Below are 23,965 nucleotides of genomic sequence, written 5' to 3'. Positions count from 1 at the left end.
GAATTCAACACCTTGGATTATTTATTTATTTATTTATTTATTTGCCCAATTTATATCCCGCCCTTCTCATCCCTAAGGAGACTCAGGGCAGCTCACAACAAAGGCACAATTTGATGCCTACAAACTAAAAGAACATATAACTTAAAATCACATAATTAAAACATATAATTAAACAATTACTTTAAACACACAATCCGAAAACATATACCAGGAGCCATTCCAATTGTCATTTGTAATGTTCATTATTGCACTGAGACCAAACCCAACTTAAATGTGGAAAAAAGAGGAGCTCCTGGAATGAAAAATTAATCAAAAGCAAAAAATTGGCCATCCCTGGATTGTAGCCCGCTGAGCCACATGCAAGTAACTAAAATAATTTACTACCTGAATGTATAATTGCCAGGAACGAGGTTAAACAAGTGTAAAACAGGTGTATCAGCTGATGCCTTCTTTTCTCTTTGGGGACCTTCAATTTCCTGCCAGTGGTAAGCCACTATTTTGGTATCATCTGTACTTTCTGCGTTAAAGGGAAATGCCAGAAGCATAAGTTAATAAGGTAGTACTACTTTAAGCAATTCTATTTAGACTGCAGGACAAAATTTTCCAGCTGGTACTTACGAGTCCCATCGATAAAAGTAGATGTGGTTGGGAAGGAAATCTCTTGTGCTTTAGGAGACACAACAGCAACAGGTGGCTGATTTATTCTGGCTGCTGCATAAAATGGAGAAACAGAACACCGCTTTTAATCAAATAAATCCATCCCATGCAACTGAAGCTTTAGGCTTATTGTACAACCAGAACCATTCCTAGCCACTGAACGAGATTAAATTCTTAATACAAGTGATGACTCAGAACACAGGTTTTGAGTGTTTCAACTAGATATCAAATAGATAAATTACTACAGCAAATCCACTTCTAGTGCAATCAGAACTAGATCAGTCTACTGAAGAACAAGAGATGCAGGGAAATGTAAAAGTTAAATATGGAATGATTAATTAGCATTTTAAAAGAAGTCAGAGTGTGTAGCTAGTATTTAAACTTAGCTAAATACTTGATTTGTTCAACAATAGAGTGCAACTTGAGGAATTTTTTTTCTGACTCGCAGTGTTAACAACAACAACAACACGGAACCAAATCATGTAGCAAAATCAAGTAGCAGCAGAACAATGGAGCAGGTAAAAGTTGAAACTTTAGGATCTTACTACATTGGGCAGAGTCATTGCCCAGAGTATGATTCAGGTGAGTAGGAATACCAACTGACAGTATCTACCAGCCAGAGCTTGGAAGCAAGGGACTACAAGCAATGTAGTTATCTCTAGACAGCAACTCTGGAATTTTAATGGGGGGGAGATCAGAGCTGATATACAGACCAATATGATTTATGAATTGTGTACACGTGAATGCATGTTTTTACAAAATGTTGGCAACAGCCATATTTGCAAGCCTCCACTAGTTGTTTGTTATGTAATTACTTACTGTATTGTATGTGTTAATTGGTTTGCAATTTTACCTAACCTTTTTGTCGTGGTAGGGCCTGCAGACCACGTGATAAGAACTGAGCATGTTCAGGACTCTGGCTCTATTTTATATCTGTTATGCTTTAAACTTCAATTGAGATAGTGATATGTTTGTAGAAGCAATTAGACTCTTAGAGAGAGTAGATGCTATAGAAGACTGTTTTGGACTTCAATGCAGGAACTGAATGCTTAGATCTCAAAACACAGATGCTTTGGACTATGGACTGTTGTTTCTCAGGATGATGCTCTGTGTTACCTACACAGAGAAACTACTACAAAATCCTAGTGTAACTGGATTCATAAGCAAAGTGCCTGTATGCTGTATACATGAAGTTTTGTGAGTACACCAACTCTGTTAGTTTTAAAGACAACTGTTTATTTTGTCTCTTGAGAGCATGATTTAAAGGCAAATATATATTTAAGGAAGAGTAGATGTTTTGGGGCAACTAAAGGAATACTTCTGAAATTTTGCTGAATATATGTTTTTGTGCACTGGCATGTCTTTGTCCTGCCTTTCCTGGGACCAGTGATTTTCCCAAAAGGTTATGAATCCCATTTCTCAAATGGTTATGGAGATTCACGTTTTCCAAAACAAAACAGTAAAAGCATAGAATACACTGAAGATTTACAATGAATAGTAATACCAACAACAATAGCAGTTAACAGTGTAACCCCATGAAGACAATAAAAATAATAAATGAAATATTATAAAATAGTTTAAAACATAATATATCAGGAAAAGATGTAAGACTATTAACAGAATGTGAAGACAGCTATAAACTAGAACACTTCTGTTTGGCAGTTCATCAGAAGTGTCAACAGGTGATGTAGTGTTGTAGATTTTTTGGGCTGTATGGCATGATCTAGAAGCATTCTCTCCTGACGTTTCACCTGCATCTGTGGCAAGCATCCTCAGAGATTGTGAGAGTGTGGTTGTAAACCTCACAAGCTCTGAGGATGCTTGCCACAGATGCAGGCGAAATGTCAGGAGAAAATGCTTCTAGAACATGGCCATACAGCCCGAAAAACCTACAACAACCCAGTAATTCCGGCCATGAAAGCCTTTGACAATACAACAGATGATGTCTTGGTAAACCTGATCCTCAGTACATGATCATATTGGTTCTCCTAGCCTAGTCTTGGAGTGGGGTTGAAGACAACATTGCCTTCCTGTTCCAGAATCCACATTTGTAATTTTGTTGTTCTAATAAGGGCAAAAACCTATGCTTCAAAAGTAATATAGCAACAATTAGTGTTCTTTTCAAACAACTTTTAAAACATGTTTTGAATTGTGTGTGTTTTTTACATCCATGTTAAATGAAATCACTAAAGTCTCATGCCATTATCTTATCAGTTCTAACACACGCACAAAATGGTCATTTTCCAACTTAAAAGCATAAGTTACAATGGGAGGAGAGGGAGTTCAATGGTAATGAATTACAAGAGGAGGCTTTCAACAAGTTACATAATGGATTACTTTTTAAAAGTAACGGTCCTAGCTCTGTTACCAACTCCTCTTGAGCGAAAAAAGAGTATTGAGTCAGAAAGTAAGTCAATTCATGAAACCAACAATACTGAAAATATAATGCACTGAACTGTTCTGCTAAGGAATAGGAGATTATTTTAATTTTTTGAAAAAATATTTACCTGGTTGGACAGTGACATTTACATATCCTTCTCCAATTGCATTTTCAGCAGTAACAGTAACTTTGAAGGGATAGCAACCTACTGACAGCTGGAATAGAAAGAGTTGGGGTTTTTAATCCAATTACATGCAGCATTTCACTAAGACACAATGTGAATCTGAGTGGCAGGGTTAAAAGCATGGAAATGCTGTTGCATCTTGCTTATCATCCAGAATCACTCAAGGGGAGAAAAGTCACTCAGAAGACTACAGATATGTCTGTCATAAAAAATAGGAGTGTAATGAGGTGGACATAATATATCTAGGAAACCTTAAGTGTACATGGAAGTCTTTTCAAGATGGCAACTGAATATCTAAGTTGATGTGCTGTCACCATCTTAAGCTGCCTTTGAAATTACCTCCCATGTCTGGCTTAAAATTCTTTGGCTTCTATCAGCTGAAAATGATATCTTCATAAGCCTGAAGTGTACGCTTTAAGTTTAAAAACTATGGGAAAAGCAACTCTATTGTCTCTACTGAAAACCATGTATTAATTCAACTTTGCAACTGATTTAAGCTAACATACCTATGGCAGCCCTAAACATTTTGCTGCCTGCAACAGAGCAGCAAATGTTACTCCACACTCCTTTGATTCAGGCATCAGAATACTGGCATATGTTCATTCCTAGCGCAAAAAAAAAAAAAAATCCCACCAGTTGGCATCTCTGCTCCATCTGTGCCAATAAAAACTAATTAAATAATGACTTGCTGCCAATTTATGACATTCATTTTTATTGCCTAAGCAGCTGCCTTATTTTGCCTGACTACAAGGCTAGAGTTTTATTATTTATTTATTTATTTATTTATTAATGCACTTGTACACCGCTAATATCTCAGCCTAAATCGGCGACTCATTGCGGTTTACAACATTTAAAAAACAATATTCAGTTAAAAGCATAAAACACATATACAGTACAAATTATTGGGCCACCAATAACAATCCTATGCATCTCATAACTGGAATCGTAATCCAAAATTCATCGTCCGTGTATAACCAATCCTTAGTCATCACAATTCGTTACAACGGATTAACCGAATGCTTGTTTAAACATCCATGTCTTCAATCTTTTCCGAAACACCATCAGCGAAGGGGCTGATCGTACCTCTATGGGGAGGGTGTTCCAAAGCCGGGGGGCCACCACAGAAAAGGCCCTATCTCTCGTCCCCGCCAGCCGAGCTTGAGAAGCAGGCGGGATCGAGAGCAGGGTCTCCCCGGAAGATCTCAAACTCCTGGTGGGTTCATAGGCAGAGATGCAGTCAGATAGGTAGCTTGGGCCGGAACCGTTTAGGGCTTTAAAGGCCAACGCCAGCACTTTGAATTCAGCCCGGTAGCAGATCGGTAGCCAGTGGAGTTGGCGCAACAGGGGGGTTGTATGCTCCCTGCGCTCCGCTCCTGTTAAAATCATGGCTGCCGAGCGTTGGACTAGTTGGAGCTTCCGAGCTGTCTTCAAAGGCAACCCCATGTAGAGAGCGTTGCAGTAGTCTAAACGGGATGTAACCAGAGCGTGGACTACCGTGGCCAAGTCAGACTTCCCAAGGTATGGGCGCAGCTGGCGCACAAGCTTTAGCTGTGCAAATGCTCCCCTGGTCACCGCCGAAACCTGGGGTTCCAGGCTCAGCGATGAGTCCAGGATCACTCCCAAGCTGCGAACCTGCGTCTTCAGGGGGAGTGTGGCCCCATCCAACACAGGCTGTAACCCTATGCCCTGTTCGGCCTTGCGACTGACCAGGAGTACCTCTGTCTTGTCTGGATTCAATTTCAATTTGTTCGCCCTCATCCAGACCGTCACAGCAGCCAGGCACCGGTTCAGGACCTGGACAGCCTCCTTAGTAGCAGGTGGAAAGGAGTGACAGAGTTGGACATCATCCGCGTACAGATGACACCGTACCCCGAAACTCCGGATGATCTCCCCCAGCGGCTTCATGTAGATGTTAAACAACATGGGAGACAATATTGAGCCCTGAGGAACCCCACAAGACAATGGTTGTGGGGTTGAACAGGTGTCCCCCAACAACACCTTCTGAGATCGACCCTCCAGGAATGACCGGAGCCACTGCAAAACAGTACCTCCAAGACCCATCCCTGCGAGGCGTCCCAGAAGGATACCGTGGTCGACGGTATCGAAGGCCGCTGAGAGGTCGAGCAGCACCAACAGGGACACACTCCCCCTGTCGAGCTCCCGGCGCAGATCATCCACTAAGGCGACCAAGGCTGTCTCGGTACCATGTCCCGGCCTAAAGCCAGACTGTGCCGGGTCTAGATAATCCGTGTCTACCAAGAATACCTGGAGTTGTGAGGCCACCACACGTTCCAAGACTTTGCCCAAGAAGGGGAGATTGGAAACTGGCCGATAGTTGTCGAATTTAGTGGGGTCCAGTGATGGTTTCTTCAACAGCGGTTTTATTATAGCTTGTTTTAAGCTCGCTGGAAACTTGCCTTCCCGAAGGGAAGCATTAACCACCACCTTAACCCACTCAGCCAATCCCCTTCTGGCCTCCTTTAGAAGCCAGGATGGGCAGGGGTCCAGGATGCATGTGGTTGGCCTCATTCCTCCAAGTATCTTGTCCACATCCTCGGGTTTCACCAATTGAAATGAATCCATCAAAACTGGACAAGCAGGTGCTCGTGTTACATCCTCAGAGACTGCCATTAACATGGTATCCAGACCAGAACGGATCAAAGCGACTTTGTCTGTAAAGAACTGAGCAAAAGCTTCACAGCGAGAAGTCGAATCGTCAGGGTTCCCACCTTGAGTGGTGGGATTTAAAAGGCCTCTGACATGTCCTACTTCATGTAATAATTTACTGGAGTACTTTCACATAGAGAAGGAAGGCTTGTGGCCAAGTTTTTCTTCTGTATCACCAAGCTAAGCAAGTTATATTTTATAACACCCTGTGGACATCTGAAGATGAAGATACACATGAGCAATTGCTTATATACATTGGGTTCCATGTCATGAGAATCCTTGGTTGTGACACATATCCTCACATATAGGGTTCTACTATGTTGAAGAAGAGAAAAGGCCATACATTAAGCCTCATTCTTAACATCACACCCCTTTAGTTCAGCATCTGCGCATTGGATGCAGTTTTTCTGCAAGCTGAAAGCAGCATACATTGGACATTGTATTCTTAATAGGACATTGTATTCTTAATAAAAGTTGGAGAAGTTCTAATTTGGACTATAACAGCCAGAATTGCCCAGCCATTAATCCAAAGGGGATTTTTCAAGCTAAAATTCTGATTTTAAAATGTTTGGAGTATCTTATTAATAGCAGTCAAATATTTACCCTTCAGTATACCCCACAATGAATACGAGTTACACATGATAAGCTGCCAGTACACTTACTTGAGAAAGTATCAGTGTTGACGTGTGCCTGCCCTTCATTTCACCACCATAGTCCTCAGGATGACTGATCAAACTCCACTCATAATTATAAGCTGTTTCTGAAAAGGAGGAAGGAGCACAGCAATTGTTATTTTTTTTCCCTTTGCAAGAAGGGTTATCTTACTGATGTCATAGTTGTATGTCCAATATTTTAAAGTTGTCAACATTATTGAAACTTATTTTGCCCATTTGTTCTTCCTTAGCTTTCCTGGTTCTTTCATTTTCAGCAAGTATGTTCATAAAGCCATTCATATTTATTTGTCTTGTAAACAGGAACGTTCGTGTTAGTCTCAAAACTTAGGAGTCAATACAAGTCAGGCCACCTGCCAACAATTATGCAGAGTCCCCTCATGGATGGTGGAATCTGTGTCAGGAGAAGGAGCAAGAAGACTAACCCTTTCTAAAACTTTATTCTCATCTACTCTACATTGAACAAAATGCAGATTTTTATTTCATCGAGTTGCAAACCGGAATCTGATTTTGGCAGACCAAAAACTACTTGTGTGAGAGCTAGAAGCTTCTCTGCCATCCTACTAACATGAAGAACTCACCTGAAAGTGATGGCGTAACTACAGATGCATGTAATTCAACTTGATTTTTTGGCAAGGTGATTTGCAGATTATCTCCAGCTGATACCAGGAGTTTAGTTACTGCACAGATATAAGGAGAAGAAAAGCAGAAGGGGTGGCTGAATCTCAACTTTTATTATTAAGTCTGATGACTAGCATCTATAAGCATACTGAGTAAATCCTGGCAATAATCTTCTGCTACTGAAAAACATTATTACAGTATGACCTTGATTATCTCTGGGATATACAATCCTCAACTTCAGGAAAATGTAGATCTGCAGATAATAGTGAATCCTAATGAAGTTAACTATTTCCAGTAGAAGCATACCATAGAATCATGCTGAAGGACATAGAAAATATCCAGTGAAAATACCATTTTGAGGTCTTCCAGCACAACTCAATAGTGGAAGCATACCATATAATCATTCTGGAAAACCAAGAAAATGGTTAGAGATGACATTATTTTGAAAGTGAGTAGGTGAAATTTATAGTTCTAGTCCTATAAATACTGTAATAATAACCAGGGAGTTATGCTTCTTTATAAATACTTAACAGTTTTCCCCCTGGAATCAGCAACTACAAAACTAACAACTGAAAAGCAGGACTTATTTATTTCTTTGATTTCACAGTTGTCTGTTACTCTACAACATAAAAAAACTCTTCATCTGTAGCCATATGGCCCTACTCCTTGTATGTATTCTCTTGAATTAGGAGGTCCATAGTGGAACACTGGCTAGTTAGAGTACAACATCTGGGCCCTTTCACTATGTTTGAGCCAGCATTAACAAGAGGGTCACAATGGTTAATAGCTGATAAACATTTTCACCAACTTGTGTTCAAATACCCTCTAATAGCAACTTATGATCTTAAAAAAAATATCAATCTTGTCTTCTGTTCTCGTATATGGAGAATTTTACAAGAACAAGATGGCAGAGCTCTGGTGTAGTACCTCAGAAGGTAGACTATAAAAGTGAAATATAAAAACAACAGGACTGGATATCTTTGCAGTATTACCCATTTTTTCCTCAAGACCTCATCCATAAAGAATTCAAATTACCTGCTTTGGTAGTAGTCATGGCATATGATAATGCATCTGTAGAAAAAGGCTGAGTTGCAGGGGCACTGGTGGGAAATGATGTGGTTTCATCTTGTACATGATTACCTACATCTGATGTTTGAGTTTGTGCTGTTGTGATGGAGAGAGATCCTAGGATGTCTGAAGAAGGAGGATTATGGGAAGGTGTTAGAACCTACAAGATGAATTGCAGGAACACACAGTTACTGTGAATAGTTCTGATTGCCTTCTAATATGCAACATTAGAAATGTATTGGAGAGCCAAGTCAAAAATTATATTATAGTCAGACCCAATAACAATACCAACAGGTATAAAAAATGTCAATACCTAATATTTAAGTATGATAAAAAGATGTTTTTAACAACTGAATATAAGAATGATGAATCTACTGGAGAAATAGACAGCCATGCAAGCCCTACAAAAATTCAATCTACAACAATGAATACAAGGGCAGAGATTCTAGATGACTAGTGCTCTAAGCATGCAGCTCTTTCGGCACATATATATGGTAGCATTAATGCAGTTTGACACTACTTTTAACTGTCATGCTTCAATGCTATAGAATTCTGGGAGTTGTAGTTTGTCAAGGCACCAGCACTTTTTGGCAAAGATGGCCAAAGATCTTACAAACTACAACTACAGAAGAGATGACAAATATAAAAGCAGTTTATTCTGTATGACACTTTTTCGTAATTTTGTACATCCTCCAACCATGAAAGCCTTCAACAATACTTCGTACATTTTGTTTTAATTTTTTTTAACTAACTGTTAGGCCCTCGAGAGTGTAACAAAGGCAAAAAGCTCCACCATATGTAAAGCAGACAAGTGAAATAATAAAAACCAATGATATTGTTAAAGTTATAGCTAATGTTATAACTAATACCTGCATATTTTTGTCACGACAACCATTCAGATTATTCTAGGAAGCTAATAAACAGAACATAATTTTGACAAGTGGAGAGTGGCATCACAAGGAATATGGTAGTAGAATAACTGATCAAAAAATAACTAGGAACCAAACACTTAGTATTATTTTCAAGCCATAATCTTATTTTTATAATTCCAAAAAGCCAGGTTCTTATGTAAAGCAAAACACAAGCAAACAAACAACAAACCAGCAAACAATTCCTCTAGATTCAATTCTCTCCCCCCCCCCCCCCACTTTATTTAGGAAAGTAACAAATCAATAAGTTTTCATTTAGATACGATGCTAAGCTTTTGCTTCCTGTATAATTTAGTTGTTTCCAGTGCTTTCCGGTACATTTTGAAAGTACCTAACAACAAAGTGGTAGACAATAATTTAAGACCTCTCTCTCTCTCTCTCTCTCTTTCTCTCGCTCGCTCGGCGGCCATGGTCAATTATTTGAATATCTCTGTAATTCCAAGCCTGGGGAAACATTTATACACAGCTACTCTTTTTCCTTCCTCTATTTCTAACTTGTAGAAATCAGAATATCTTTACAAGATAGAACTGCCTCAGCCAGTTCAGCACTTGGGTTGAGGAAGCTGTGGTCCAGCAACATCTGGAATGTCTGAAAGTTTTCTTTACCCACTTTCGTTAAGCATTAAGCTATGGCTCCAACATTCGCTTAGATCAGGTATGGGGAATGTGTGGCTCTCCAGGTGATGATGGAATGAATTCACATGATTCCCCAGTTACAGGATAGCATATACTAGAGATCATGGGAGTTGTAGTACAAAATATGGAGAGCTCACAAGTTGCCTGTTTCTGCCTTTAAAGGCTTAAGAGCAGTGTGTCTTGACCTGGGGGTTGGGACCCCTGAGGGGGTCGTGAGGTGGTTTAAGAGGGGTTGCCAAAGACCATCAGAAAACACATATTTCTGATGGTCTTTGGAACCTCTTTAGCAGAGAAGGCTGGAGATCTTGTCGTCTGTCCTTCTCTTCCTTTTTGGAAACAGAGGGCGAATTCTCTCACCAAGAGCTCTCCTCTGCTGTGATTGGCCGGCCTCTCAGTCAAGGGGAAGGCTATTTCTGAGACTCCGTGGAGAGGGAAGAGCAGGTGTGCTCAGTGCATAGCAGCATGGTGCGCATGTGCAGATGAGGGAGAGTGTGCGAGGCTGGAGGGAGGTTCATGCCAGCCAAACCCTTCAAGACATGGATGTTTTGTGATGGAAGTTTGTCCCAATTCTATAGTTGGTGGGGCTCAGAATGCTCTTTGATTGTAGGTGAACTATAAATCCCAGCAACTACAACTCCCAAATGTCGAGGTCTATTTTCCCCAACTCCACCAATGTTCACATTTGGGCATATTGAGTATTTGTGCCAAGTTTGGTCCAGATCCATAATTGTTTGAGTCCATTGTGCTCTTTAGATGTAGATGAACTACAACTCCAAAACTCAAGGTCACTGACAACCAAACTTTTCCAGTATTTTCTGTTGATCATGGTAGTTCTGTGTGCCAAGTTTGGTTCAATTCCATCGTTGGTGGAGTTCAGAATGCTCTTTGATTGTAGGTGAACTATAAATCCCAACAACTACAACTCCCCGATGACAAAATCGATCCCCCACCCCTAAACCCCACAAGTATTCAAATTTGGGTATATCTGGTATTTCTGCCAAATTTGGGCCAGTGAATGAAAATACATCCTGCGTAGCAGATATTTACGTTACAATTCATAACAGTACCAAAATTACAGTTATGAAGTAGCAACGAAAATAATGTTATGGTTGGGGGTCACCACAACATGAGGAACTGTATTAAGGGGTCTCCGCATTAGGAAGGTTGAGAACCATTGCTTAAGAGGATGCTTAGATAGTTTGGGAATGATAGCTATTAATAGGCAGATTAATCACAATGTTGCTTTCATTTAATATTGTGGGTTTACCGGAGCTGTAAAGAACCAGCTGTATCCGACTGATCATTATGGAAAACTGTAAATATGCTGAATTAGGTGGACCTTGATCAGCATGGCTCTTTGTATTCTTAAACAGATTTATATCCTCATCCTTTTACTTCTGCAGGTATTTAATTGTGAGAAGCACAAAGAGAACATGAAAACGTCCTCTTGGGTCACAAGCAAGATGAAGTTAATCTTCCTTCCTATTTTACTGATAACCTGAATATAAGCATTGGGACGACAAAATTCCTTTTGTTTTAAATTTTCACACATTTCTGTCATGCTTCAAGCTAAACAAACAAACTAATACTGTTAGCATGCATACCTCTTCCTGCCAGGTGTTGTTGGCTTCATTGGAGTGTTGGATACCCAATTCATTGACAGATTCCTCCATAAGGTCTAAAGTAACCTCTGGCAATTGTCCGGGATGTTCAGTGGCAGGATTTCTTTCAGATTCATCTATGTTAGCTGGCTTTTCCAAAGATGTCTTTTCTTCCTCATTTTCTGCCAACTCTTCATGCTTGTCTCCATGACTGAGCCCTGAAGCATTGATGCCATTTTCGGTGTTCCCCCTTAAGCCCCAGTCTGCATAGTTCAGGCCCTCCTTCGCTTCATGCTTGAAACTCAACTGAAAGGGGAGCTGCTCCACCTCGCCATATTCCTCTGAGTAGTCTTCAAGACTGTGCTCTTTGCTGAGAAAAGACAGTTCTTTCAAATTACTAATATCCTCTGAGGTCTCACCTTGCAATACCATCGAGTGGATCAGATTTGATGGCATCTGCTCGTACTCCAGCAATGAAGGGGACCTCTGGGGAGGCCGCAGCACAAAGGTCAAATAGGACTTCACCTTGCCCATTTTCTTGGGCTCACAGTTCCCTTTGTGTTGGCAGCTGACAATGTAGCAATGCCCCTCAAACATCCAGGACAAGTCGCAGTCAGAAAGGTCACAACAGGCTGCGGAGCAGTCTGACATTGACACAGCATGGGGGACCCGCATAATTTTCGCTGTTTCTAAATTGGGAGATATGATTGCATCGGAGTACTTGGCGCCTTCCCTGCACTCCTCACAGAAATACCCTGGAAATAATAGGCACAGGTATCAAGAAGAGAAGAGCAGCTTTAATCCCACAGAACCCATACATTCCTTATTAAAATAACAGGTTTTTTATTTATATGTTTATAAGCATTGGATTGAAAGGAAACATAAATTAAATTGCTCTGGTAAACCATGTCCTCTTTAAAAACAGTAGCCTCAAATAACAAGAAATGCGAATCAGAATAGTTTTTAGCTGGTTTTCAGCCTTCTTCTACCATTACAGTGGACTCTCAACGTTCGCCAGTGTTCCAGGACATATATGAAAATCTGTGGGTGCTCAAGTCTCATTATTTACAGTTATGTAGTAATATGGTGTGCTTTATATAAAATGGGCTGCAGTAGCATAGCGGGTTAAATCACTAGCTGCAGAAAATCTGACTGGAGGGTTAGCAGTTTGAAGCCATGAGTCGAGGTGAGCTCCTGGCTGTCAGCCCGAGCTTCAGCCTACCTAACAGTTTGAAAGCATGTAGTGTGAGTAGATCTATAACTACTGCCTTAGTGGGGAGGTAAAAGGGCGCCCATGCAGACATGTTGACAACACGATCAGAGAAGTCTATGGACAACACGCTCCTTGTCATGGAAAGATTGAACAAGAGCACCTCCCCATGGCTGAGATGAGCATTACCTCCAGATGTCGGAAATGGAAGGGGAAGGCCTTTTCCTCTGTCTGTGCAATATATGTCATTATTTACTGTGTAAAAAGGCATTGAATGTTTGCCTTATGTATGTAAAACTAATTCGCTCTGAGTTCCTCTGGGGAGATAAAGCAGAAAATAAATAAAGGGAATTATTATTATTATTATTATTATTATTATTAAAATGGCAAAATCAAACTTTGCCTTTTGAATGATTTTTTTTTCAGGACAGGATATTTTCAAACCATGGAGGGTTGAATCTGTGAGTGCAGATCCATGGATACAGAGGGCTTGCTATATAGGAGAGCTTTGGAGGATTTGGTATGAGCCATTCCTTTTTTGTGTGTGTCAGTAGTAACTTGAGAAACTGCAAGTCACTTCTGGTGTGAGATAATTGACCATCTGCAAGGATGTTGCCCAGGGGATGCCCAGATGTTTTATCCTTGTGGGAGGCTTCTTTCAAGTCACTGCATGAAAAGGTGGAGCTGACATAGGAAGCTCAATCCACTCTCCCCAGATTCGAACTGCTGGCCTGTCAGTCATCAGTCCTGCCAGCACAAGGGCTTAATCCATTGTGCCACCGGGGGTTCCTTTGAGCCAATCAAGGAAGCCTCTGACATTGTACCAAATTTGAAGGATTTTGTTGTCGTCGTCCCCCCCCCCCCTCCATTTGTGAGTGGGAAGTGGGGAGGATCAAGAGCATACAAAATCCTCAGAGTGGCAGTTTCCACCCTGAGTTTAATGATTTCTTACAACAACATCCTTTTTGTAGAGGGGAAAAACATTTTGTTCACAGGGACACAAATCCTTTCTAACAACTCCTGTTATATCTGTCGCAATCGTCTACAGCTCAGAAGCAGCCCTAGGATAAACATTGATTCATATCTTTCTCCTCATCACCACCAGCAGTATATAATTGTTTCCTTCACAGTACCGTGTACTCTGGGGAGATGGAAAATGAGAACGAGGGGAAGAGGAGAGGGGCATTCAAAAGAGTTATGAAAGCGCCACTACAAATCGTACCTTGAACATACAACTCCTTGCAACTAGCAGGCTGCAAACATTTATATTCTAAGAGAGTATGAAGAATAGAAGCGGCACTCTCCGTATATTTCAAGTGAAATATCGTCATATCCAAAAAATAATTATATTCTCTCTTTCCCTCTCTTTTTTGGGTTGCCACAGAATTTAGAAGTAGTAAATGAGCTGACTAAGCAAGGCAGCCTGCTGAGCCATTGGAAAAAAGAGAACTGTATCTAGCTTGCAAAAAAATCATGAAGCATACGCACAAGGCACTTCTATAAGTCAAGAAAATCCCATTTGACCTAGGTGCTGACAAAGAATAAAATGCCTGCTGTTTCCTTCTAGGCAAGATAGCCTGCAAAAGTATGGACTGAAATGTAATATAAAAACTAAGAGCCAATATGCTGTACGATGCTTTTTTATTATTTTTTTAATACTGTTATGTGTGTCTTGGTTTTCTATTTGTGAGTTTAGGTGTAAATTCTTCCTCAAAATCAAATTCCTTCACCCTAAAATCAGATTGAGCAAGGCTGCATTCACACTGCAGAATTATAACAGTTTGACACTACATTAACTGCTTATCTGGATCAGCCTGTTATTCTGCAATAGGTCAAGAATTCTTGCTCCCAATTGATAAACAATATAATAATATATCTCCATATTTTAGAACCACTACCAAAACAGAGATAACTTGGATCCAAAAACCTAGACTGGATTATGTGTAGAAGTATCACGAATTCTGTTAGGTTCCATTTGATCCGATTCCTGGCATCAGAATTCTGCAGTTCTAAGTGCCTGCCTTTTGAGCCAGCCTGAGAAAGTCAATTTGGATCTAGTGCCTTAAAGGCATTTAAATCCTGGTACGAATTGAAAAAAAATCCCATAATGACCCTGCCAAAAAAATATGACTGCTTCTAGTACAGTACAAAATTTGTAGTATCTCAGGGGTTCTTCCCCCCAGTAATTATCTGGGCAAAAAGGAAGATGAGGGAGGGAGAGGGGGGGAGGGAGCAAGCAAGCAATAGATTTGGCAGTATCAAAGTTTGCCTCTGGAGACATCAACCTCATCCAATGGGTTCCAAGTCATTATCAGTGCATTACTACCACCCCTATTATGCAAGTTCCACTTGAGATAAAAGGTTTAGACTTCTATAATACATCAAATGTTTGACCTACACACAGTTGTCAGTCACAGATTTTTAAACATCCAAGCACTGAAAGTGTTAAAGATTTGTAAACCAATTTCTGGCAAACGCTTATCACAGGCAACTTCTGAAAGGGTTTATGAAAATCTATCCCTCAGAAGAGTCAGGAATTAATCTAAGTCAGAACATTCTGCTATAAGCTCCTGTGCATAAATGAGCTATGATTTTGAGTATGATTTCGTTCTCTAAATGGGTTATTTTCTTGTTATAAATATACACATCTTCCCCTTCCCTTATGCACTGCAAGTAATTTTGGGGAGTGACAGAGGGCAGATTCATTGATCCCTTATTCCAGGGCATATCCAGTGTGGTGTATGTCAAATAAGGCCCTGTAGTTTCAGCCACTACCACTTCCCCTGTTGCTGCAGAGGTGGGAAGTAGACCTGGCGAGTTGTCAACGTAGTTTAGTGCTATCAGCCAGCCATCCTTACCATCCATGCTTGTTAAGACTGCCTGTGGGCATGACATGCTGGTCAGTCATCTTTTGGAAACATTGGCTGGTGCAAGAGTGCCGAGAGGTTGAGAGAGTATGCACCCCCTTCTGTCCACCCTCCCTTCCTTGAGGTGCTGAAAAGGTGATTCGTCAGTCATCACTCCAGGCAAGATCAACCAACAAGACCCATGCCACACCCACTGGTTGCTGAGACAAGGAGAAGGGAAAAGGGCAGCGAATGCCATCCCATGTTCCTGAGCCTCCTGAGTCCAGCAGCCACAGGGTGCCTGTGCAAACAGTTGTGACTGATTCCATCTCAGAAGCAGCCCAGCTATTTACAAGAGTTCAACTGTGGGATTTTATTCAGCTGTGTGGATGGGGGGTCTAAGAGTTTATTAACTTTAAATACAAATACAAGAGTGTAAACTTACCCGTGAGAGCTCCCAAGACTAAGCAGAAAGCTCCTAGTCTTCCTAGCTCAAGAGACATTTTTCCTGGAGCAGGTGATACAAATCCTGACTCTTGGAAGCAATGCAGAAACTTTGCAACCTTATTTAACTTTCTTCTGAGATTGTTCAATGTCCTGTTGGAGACCTGAAGGGATGGAAAGATAAAAAAGCAGATTTGGCATCAATGTTAATTAGAATGTTATAGGGCATGAAGTAGGCAGGAGTGTACAATTACTTCCTGAAGACTGAATGAACTATGGAAAGAAACAATGAAGATGGAAAGACAAATTTGATGGTTCACTTTCACCTGTCCTCACAAATACAAGGGAGTCTATGCTGAAGAAATAATCACCAGATAAATAGGAGTATCCAGTTCATCTGCTTTACCACTGCTGGGCTATAAGGATTGTTCTCACTATAGAACAGCTTCAAACAACAAGCATTTTCTTCACATGTTTTTTCTTTTTTGTGTTGGTTTAAATCCTTTATTAATCACAACAGGCCCGTAGCCAGGATTTTGATTTGGGGGGTGGGGGTGGCTGAGTTTGATTCGGGGGGAGGGGGGGCTGAGTCTGGGTGAAAGAGGGCACCTTAGCAAACATTTTGTATCGTTACCCAATACCCCCATACATATGGGATAGATTGAGAATGATGATCAGATCATGATATTAATAAACGTAACAGTTTAAATAATGTACCAGTGAGGCCTTCTCGCGGACCACCATGAAACCCCTATAGCCCCCCTCCCCCCGGCTACATGCCTGAGTCACAAGTAACTTAGATGGGTGTAATTAAAGTAAAAATAATTGGGGGGGGGGTGTTTGTCTATGGAAATGTTCTAGATCTAGAGAAGCACTTTTTCTCCCAAATGCTTCAGCTGCCACCCTGAGATGTGGAAAATTGTAACCCTACCTGATCTCCAGGGTACATACAGAACAAAAATATGGAACATCTATTGTTTGTTAAGCCTAGTATTTGATATTCCATGGTACCTGTTTTATATATTTGGTAGAATCAAATGGCAAAGCTTCTTTGGGGTGAGGAAAAAAATATAGCTTGTTTTTCTTACTCTCACGCACACAAACAAAGCACATTCTAGAAATCAGAGGGGGCAAGGAAAAAGAAGAGCGGGGAAAAGAATTTGTTTTAAATTGTTGTAAGTCAACTTGAGTTCCATGCTAGGCAAAAGGTAGGGCATAAATTAAATAAATTAATAAATGAAAAATGCAGTTTCCTGTTCAAGTACTACAGTCCAGGGAAGATGTAATGCTTGGTAAAGAATGTACGAGTAAGACATTTGTAAAATGAACCCTGGAAACAGGGAAGTGTATAGAAATGGGAAGGCCCTTCCTCAGTGGTCAGCTTGAAAGCCGACTGGTAAACAAGGGATGAAGCACTTTGTCACCTCTTTTGGCAGCCAGCTAAGTCACCTGGAAATAATTCTACACACTCAGCTATGTGTAATTCCCAGTCACCTAAGGTGGCCAGGTTAATTATTAAACACAAGAATGAAATAGATCAATTAAAAATAACACCTGAGTAGAAAGTGCAGTCAATGAAAACTGTCAGGAAATCAATACAACCTGTAGAAACACAAGCAAGTTGCTAAACACCTTGAAGAATAAAAAGATCTTAAAGTCTGAAACAATACTACTCAAAAGAAGTGGTTTCTAGACTAGTCCTGGGTGGATCTACATTCACCCATCCTGGGGCTGATCCAGCATATACTACACCAATCCAGATCAGTCCCAGGAATGGTTTTCACAGCCATAATCCCCCAGCCATTGTGAAGGAGTGAGGGAGTTCAGACTGGCCAGAGACATTGAACATGGTTTGGTGCCATCAGACAACAACCCTTACTTTCTCCTCCTGTTGTCCATGTTGTGACAGTCTCCAGGTTGAGCCATTGATGGCTGGTCCCTGCCATGTTTCCAGGAAAGAAACAGCTGTATCAAATGGGCACAAATATAGTGCGAATTCCTGGGACACTGAAAAATAATAATTGCTGGTCCCTATATAGCTTAGGAAGCACTGGTCTAAGAGATAATAATGAGGTATCTCTGAAACCCAGGTGATAGAGAGTATTCCATAAACTGGAGCTACCAGGTTGAAGATACCTATCCAAAATGCAAATATCCCAAATAATTTGGGATATTTGCATTTACATAATGCAATATCTTAGAGACGAGACCCAAGCCTTACAAAATTCATTTATGATTCTTATAATCTGAAAGCAAGTTTATAAACTTTTATTTATAATACTTTTCTTGTTTTGTGCATGAAACAAAATGTGTATATGTTGAACCATCTAAAAAATATATGTGTCACAATCTCAGTCATTCATGTGGACATTTTGACTTTTGAAACAATTTGGATTATGATAATGGATATTCAGCCTGTAATAAACTAGCAGGTCTCTTATTATATTCAAGTGCCTGGCCAGCTAAATGGACATGCTCCAAATTATCAGTATCTGGATAATAATTTGAAAAAATGATGCTTCATTAAAAGTCTACCTTGCAACAGTTGCTGAATCAAATGTCTGTGTTAACAATTGCGGAATCTATCATTAGAAGCAAGGAAGTTGTAAAGGCGAAGAGGTTTTGAATGGCTGCATGGTTCCAAAAGCCAATTGCACTAAAAGCCAATGAAGAGTGTAATTGCTCTGGTGAGATATTAAATTGCCATTATCAAAAGGAGGACTTATATTATCTTGTGACACACACATTAAACAGAAACAGGCCCCTCATTGTTCAGCAAAACCTGATGCTTTTGAAGTCTTCCAGTTTCAAATGCATTTCCAAGGGTTACTTAACACTCATAAAAGCAAACTATGGATCAGCGGCCAAATGAAATACATGCATTCTTGACACTTTTAAGACCTGATTGTCAGAAAGAAGAAACAGTAAGATTTTAACTTTAATGGGTGGTTGTTTCTAAAGACAACAGAAATTTAAATTTATTTTGTTGTATCTTTCTTAGCTACTCTCATTTGTAGAATGAGCCAGAGCAATGAGTCAGTGGAGCAATGAGTTAAACCCTTGTGCTGGCAGGAATGCTGACCAACAGGTCAGCGGTTCAAATCCGGGGAGAGTGGGTTGAGCTCCTTTTGTCAGCTCCAGCTCCCCATGCAGGGATATGAGAGAAGCCTCCCACAAGGATGATAAAACATCAAACAGCTGGGCATCCCCTGGGCAACATCCTTGTAGACGGCCAATTCTCTCACACCAAAAGTGACTTGCAGTTTCTCACTCCTGACCCAACCAAAAAAAAAAAAAATCCCTGCTATTAGTATGAGATATTTCAAAAATAAAGGGATTATAAAGTTTCAGGGCTCCTCCTTGGATACACAGGTCTGCAGGAACGTATCAAAATCTAGTAGTTTTATTGATTTAAGCATTTGTTTTCATTGCATTTTGAGAATTGCTTTCCTCAAGCAAATCACGCAATCGAGAAAAGCCTTCTCCAACCAATTGTTCTCCCTTTGTTTTAGATCACAACTCCTATCAATGCAAATATTAGCCAGGCAAGCTGATGAAAGTTGCATGACAAATCAAGAGAGCATGTTCTTGGGAAAGATTGATCTAGTTCCAGAATGGGATTTCTAAATGCAAGATGCATACTCTTACTGACACTAGGCATGCTTTGCTCTGGTTTGTGCCTGGATGGGAAATTGCCTGGGCACCCCATGTATAGCACACATGCTGACTAGTTGAAGAAGTTAAAAAAGACTGGTCTAATCCTTTCCTTTGGCTGATCTCTGCCCTTCCTAAAGCTACCAACAAAAGTCACCAGAATAAATAAATAAAAAACCCTCCACTATACTTAAATCCTGCTACACACTGTCTGCTGAATGAACCTAGTACTTAAGTTGGCTTTCCCCACATCTCTACTAATCAGGGTGGGCATAATGTAACTCTAGTTCAGGGGTTCTCAAAGTGTGCTCCTCCAGGGAGCCCTTGGGACTCTGCAAAGCATATTGTGGGGCTCCGCAGTTTCTTCCTCCTCCTCCTCAATCCAAGCTGTCCCTCTCTTTCCTGATCCTTCCCCTATCCCGCATTGCTTGCCACCAAAAGTGTTTTTTCCCCTCGCTTTCTTCACCCCAAAAGCCCTTTCCCTCACCTTGTTTGCTTCCAAAACCCTATTTCCCTCAAGGGGTACTTTGATTGTGCTTCTCCTGCACAGCAGAAGCATGACCAGCAAACTATGGTGTGAAGATCTCATGGTGATACCATTTTAAAGGGCTGAAAGAGTATGACTTGCCTAAGGAAACTCATTCAGTTTCCAAGGCCAAGTGGAAAATTGAACCCTGGACTCTCCCCTGCGCATTCTCTTTTATGTGTAAATGAGCATATTTTATCTATATGTTATGCATTTACTAGGTATGAGAGACATATCATATTCCATGAGGATATGAAGTATAAGTGTCTAATTCCATTAGCATTCTATCATTTATTTTTATTATGTTTTTGTTATTTTCATTTCATTATTATTATTAAGCATTTTATTAGATATTATTGTTTGTTTTATATATACTTTTGCTTTATTGTAGCTACTTGGGCTTGGCCTCATGTTAGCCGCCCTGAGTCCCTCCGGAGAGATGGTGGTGGGATATACATAAAGTTTATTATTATTATTAAGTGCTGAAAAGATAAATAAATGCATCCTAGAGCAAATCAAGCCTGGATTCTCCTTAGAAACCAAGATGACTAAACTGAGACTGTCATACTTTGGGCATAGCATGAAAAGACAGGACTCACTAAAAAAAAAAAAAGACAACAGTGTCTGATGAAGTAGGAGGCAGTAGAACAAAAGGACAGCAGCATTACATATGGAGCGACACAATCAAACAAATCACAATCCTAAACCTGAGCAGAGCATCAATGTTGGATGACTTTGAAATTTCTCATTCATGGAGTCACCATAAGTCAAAGTCAACTTGGTGGCAGCTAACTACAATAATGGATAGGAACTAACCCCTTTTATGTCAGAGATGATACTGTGATCTCTTTATTTCTGCTATTGTGTGGATGCAATATAAATAAAAGGATTAAAATGTTTTCTATGCATAACACTAAGCATGTTTCATTTTTGAATGCTGTTAATATGATATGGATCAGAAGACTGAATCTAAATTTTAATACAGATCAGCAGATGGGATATTTAAAATGGAAAAAAATAATACGGTTGAGATTTTTGGTGTTCCAGTGTCAAAATATGATAAATTAAAACACACAGACATATACAGTAACAACCCACCAAAAACATGTTAAGCATTTCTATTGTAAATGATTGACATTGTATTCCTACACCTGGGATCCTGAAGGCAGTGGGATTTACTTTCAAATCAAACTGTTAATTATGCTGGCAATCAATTGAGAATTATCATATTGCTGTCTTTCATACACAGACACACAGATAAAGAGTAAGAATGTATTGTCGAAGGCTTTCATGGCTGGAATCACGAAGTGGTTGTGGGCTTTTCAGGCTATATGGCCATGTTCTAGAAGCATTTTCTCCTGACATTTTGCATGCATCTATGGCAGGCATCCTCAGAGGTTGTGAGGACCTCACCAATTCAATTTTGGCCCGCTATTCCCATTCATTAGTGTCTTAATTCTTTTTAACCTGTTCTTCCCACAAGATTATCAAGTGCAAAAAGGATATATCCATTTAATTATATATTCAGCTTACTGATTCAAATATCTATTCAAGGAAAGACCCGAGATTTGGTGTGGATCTACACTGTAGAATGAATGTAGTTTGATACCACTGAAACTACCATGGCTCAATGCTATAGAATCATAGGAGATGCAGTTTGGTGAAGCACCAGAATTCTTTCATAGAGAAGGCCAAAAACCTTGTAAACCTTCTATGATCCCATAGCACTGAGTTGTGACAGTTAAAGTGGAGTCAATTTATTTATTTATTTACTTACTTACAGTATTTATATTCCGCCCTTCTCACCCCACAGGGGACTCAGGGCAGATTACAATGCACATATACATGGCGAACATTCAATGCCATAGACACACAACATATATAGACAGATACAAAGAGGCTATTTAACTTTCTAGCTTCATGAGGCTATGCTTAGAATTCCAGCCACCGGGGGAGCTCTCACTTTACCATCCACTTGTGACACTGATGGAGTACTTCCTCATTCTTTTGCACGCTGCTGGAGAGTTTTATGGTGTCGTAAATTAGTTAAATTAGCCTCCCCGCATAAGTGGTACCTAAATTTCCTACTTGGCAGATGCAACTTTCTTTTGGGCTGCAAAGGTCGACAGCAAGCTAGACAAATGGTCGGGAGCTTACTCCACCTTGGACTGGCTTTGAACTCATGACCTTTTGGTCAGTACTGATTTTAATGAAGCTGACTCCCAATCAGCTATGCCACAACTTGGTCCACTCATTTGACAGTGGGCAAGCTTTGGTCCTCCAGGTGTTTTGGACTTCAACTCCCACAATTCTTAATAGCCTCGGGCCCTTTCAGCTTCAGTGGGGCCTGAGGCTGTTGGGAACTGTGGGAGTTGAAGTTGAAGTCCAACACCTGGAGGACCAAAGTTTGGCCTTGCCTGGTGTAGGAACACCCTGGGAAATAGAAGCAAACCAGCATCATTGAATGCACTGCACACAAACAAAGCCCATCTTTTGCTACTAGAATATCTGAAAACAACAGGTTGTAACATACAGCAAAGTATAACAGCCATGCTTGATGTGTCCCTGTCCCTTGATCGAACACATCTCTTCTCTTAAGCCTTTCTCTAACTTGGTGTAAGCTCAGCAGAAGGGGAAAGCCATAAGTCTGGTTGCTCCTTGGGACATTGTGCTCTGTGTTGCCACAAGATGAATGCGATTGCATTGATAAGGATTGATTATTGTCGGTCATGCTTCTAATGGTACCGTGTTTTGGAGAGAAAACTGTCAAGGTCTATATTGGGGAGACAGAGAGCAAGATGCACCAGGCAGCAGCCCTTTTGTCGCCGCAAATAGGATGCAGCAAAGGCATTTGGAAAATAAATTGCTAAGCAACAAAAGGGAAGATGCACACATCCAAGCACAATTTGGGGCTGTGCAGGAGGAAGGGAGAAGTCTGACATGGCTAATAGCTTTTATATTATTGTATTTTCCAAAGGTTTGGATGAAGAGCTCAACCTGGAGGCGGCTGCAAAGCCAATCCCTATGTCTGCCAGAGCAAGGAGGGGAGGCTGGGAGGCAGGACCACATTATTTCCAAAAGAGAGCAAGAGAGAAGAAGAAAAAACAAATGCATCTCCCAGTATTTGCTGGATCTTACCCACCTCTAATCCTTGATCTCCACCCTCAACCGTTTGCTAATCTCTCCCCCCCCCCCAAAAAAAAAAAAACAAACCCGACAATACGCCACAAAAATCGCCACACCTCTCTGGTCCTCTGTTTTCTTACCTGGAGGCTGGAAATGGGGAAAGAAGAGGCGGATGGAGGAAGGAGGAGAAGAAGGAAAAGCCCTCTTTGCTAAGGCTAAACAAGAAAAACCCGGGTGGGGCGAGGCTTGAGTGGGTCCAAGTGGTCACCCTATAGCAAAAGGGTGAGCGATCAGTCTCCTCCCGCGCCTCCCAAGGACTTCAATCAAATGCGTCGCTTTGCATCCTTCCTTCCCTGCACCTGGTTTCCAGCCCAGGCTCAGAGCATCTCTTCGCCGCCCAGAGGCGTTTCCAAGCCCCGCCGCCAGGGGCCGCTGCGGAGCTGCTTCCCTGGCACTCTGCAATGCATCGGAGGGGAAGAAAGACTGCATCTGCACTGTGGAACTGAGGCAGTTTGACTCCACTTTAACCTCCATCGCTCAGTGCTACGGGATCAAGGGATTTTGTAGTTTTACAAGGTCTGTAGCTTGCTCTGCCTTTGATGAGGCACCAGCACTCTTTGACAGAGAGTAAAACTCCTACAATCCTATAGCAATAATAATAATAATAATAATAATAATAATAATAATAATAATAATAATAATAATTTTAAAAGTTACAGAAAATCAAACTCCTCTGGGACTTCTG

At 40.7% G+C, this 23,965-nt stretch overlaps 1 protein-coding gene across 4 annotated transcripts in view; it reads right to left on the bottom strand.

Moving 5' to 3' along the window:
* The window catches only part of KIAA0319 (KIAA0319 ortholog), a 41,391-nt gene extending 17,764 nt beyond the window's left edge, over positions 1-23,627 (bottom strand). For 2 of the 4 annotated variants that reach the window (XM_067467490.1, XM_067467493.1), the window contains exons 1-9: positions 23,361-23,627; positions 15,916-16,078; positions 11,418-12,169; positions 8,216-8,408; positions 7,141-7,239; positions 6,551-6,648; positions 3,165-3,252; positions 619-711; positions 385-517 (exon numbers count right to left, since the gene is read on the bottom strand). In XM_067467490.1, coding sequence (XP_067323591.1) covers positions 385-517; positions 619-711; positions 3,165-3,252; positions 6,551-6,648; positions 7,141-7,239; positions 8,216-8,408; positions 11,418-12,169; positions 15,916-15,973 — 1,514 coding nt within the window. In that variant the 5' untranslated portion in view covers positions 15,974-16,078; positions 23,361-23,627. Of the gene's footprint in view, positions 1-384; positions 518-618; positions 712-3,164; positions 3,253-6,550; positions 6,649-7,140; positions 7,240-8,215; positions 8,409-11,417; positions 12,170-15,915; positions 16,079-16,925; positions 16,964-17,793; positions 17,854-23,360 lie in introns of those variants that run through there. The other 2 variants (XM_067467491.1, XM_067467492.1) reach the window with 2 other exon arrangements.
* Positions 23,628-23,965: the final 338 nt, after the last annotated feature.

The sequence above is a fragment of the Anolis sagrei genome, chromosome 4 (assembly GCF_037176765.1).
Source record: "Anolis sagrei isolate rAnoSag1 chromosome 4, rAnoSag1.mat, whole genome shotgun sequence".
Classification (NCBI taxonomy): domain Eukaryota; kingdom Metazoa; phylum Chordata; class Lepidosauria; order Squamata; family Dactyloidae; genus Anolis; species Anolis sagrei.
The sequence above is the reverse complement of the archived record's forward strand: the minus strand, read 5'-3'. Positions and strand labels throughout refer to the sequence as shown.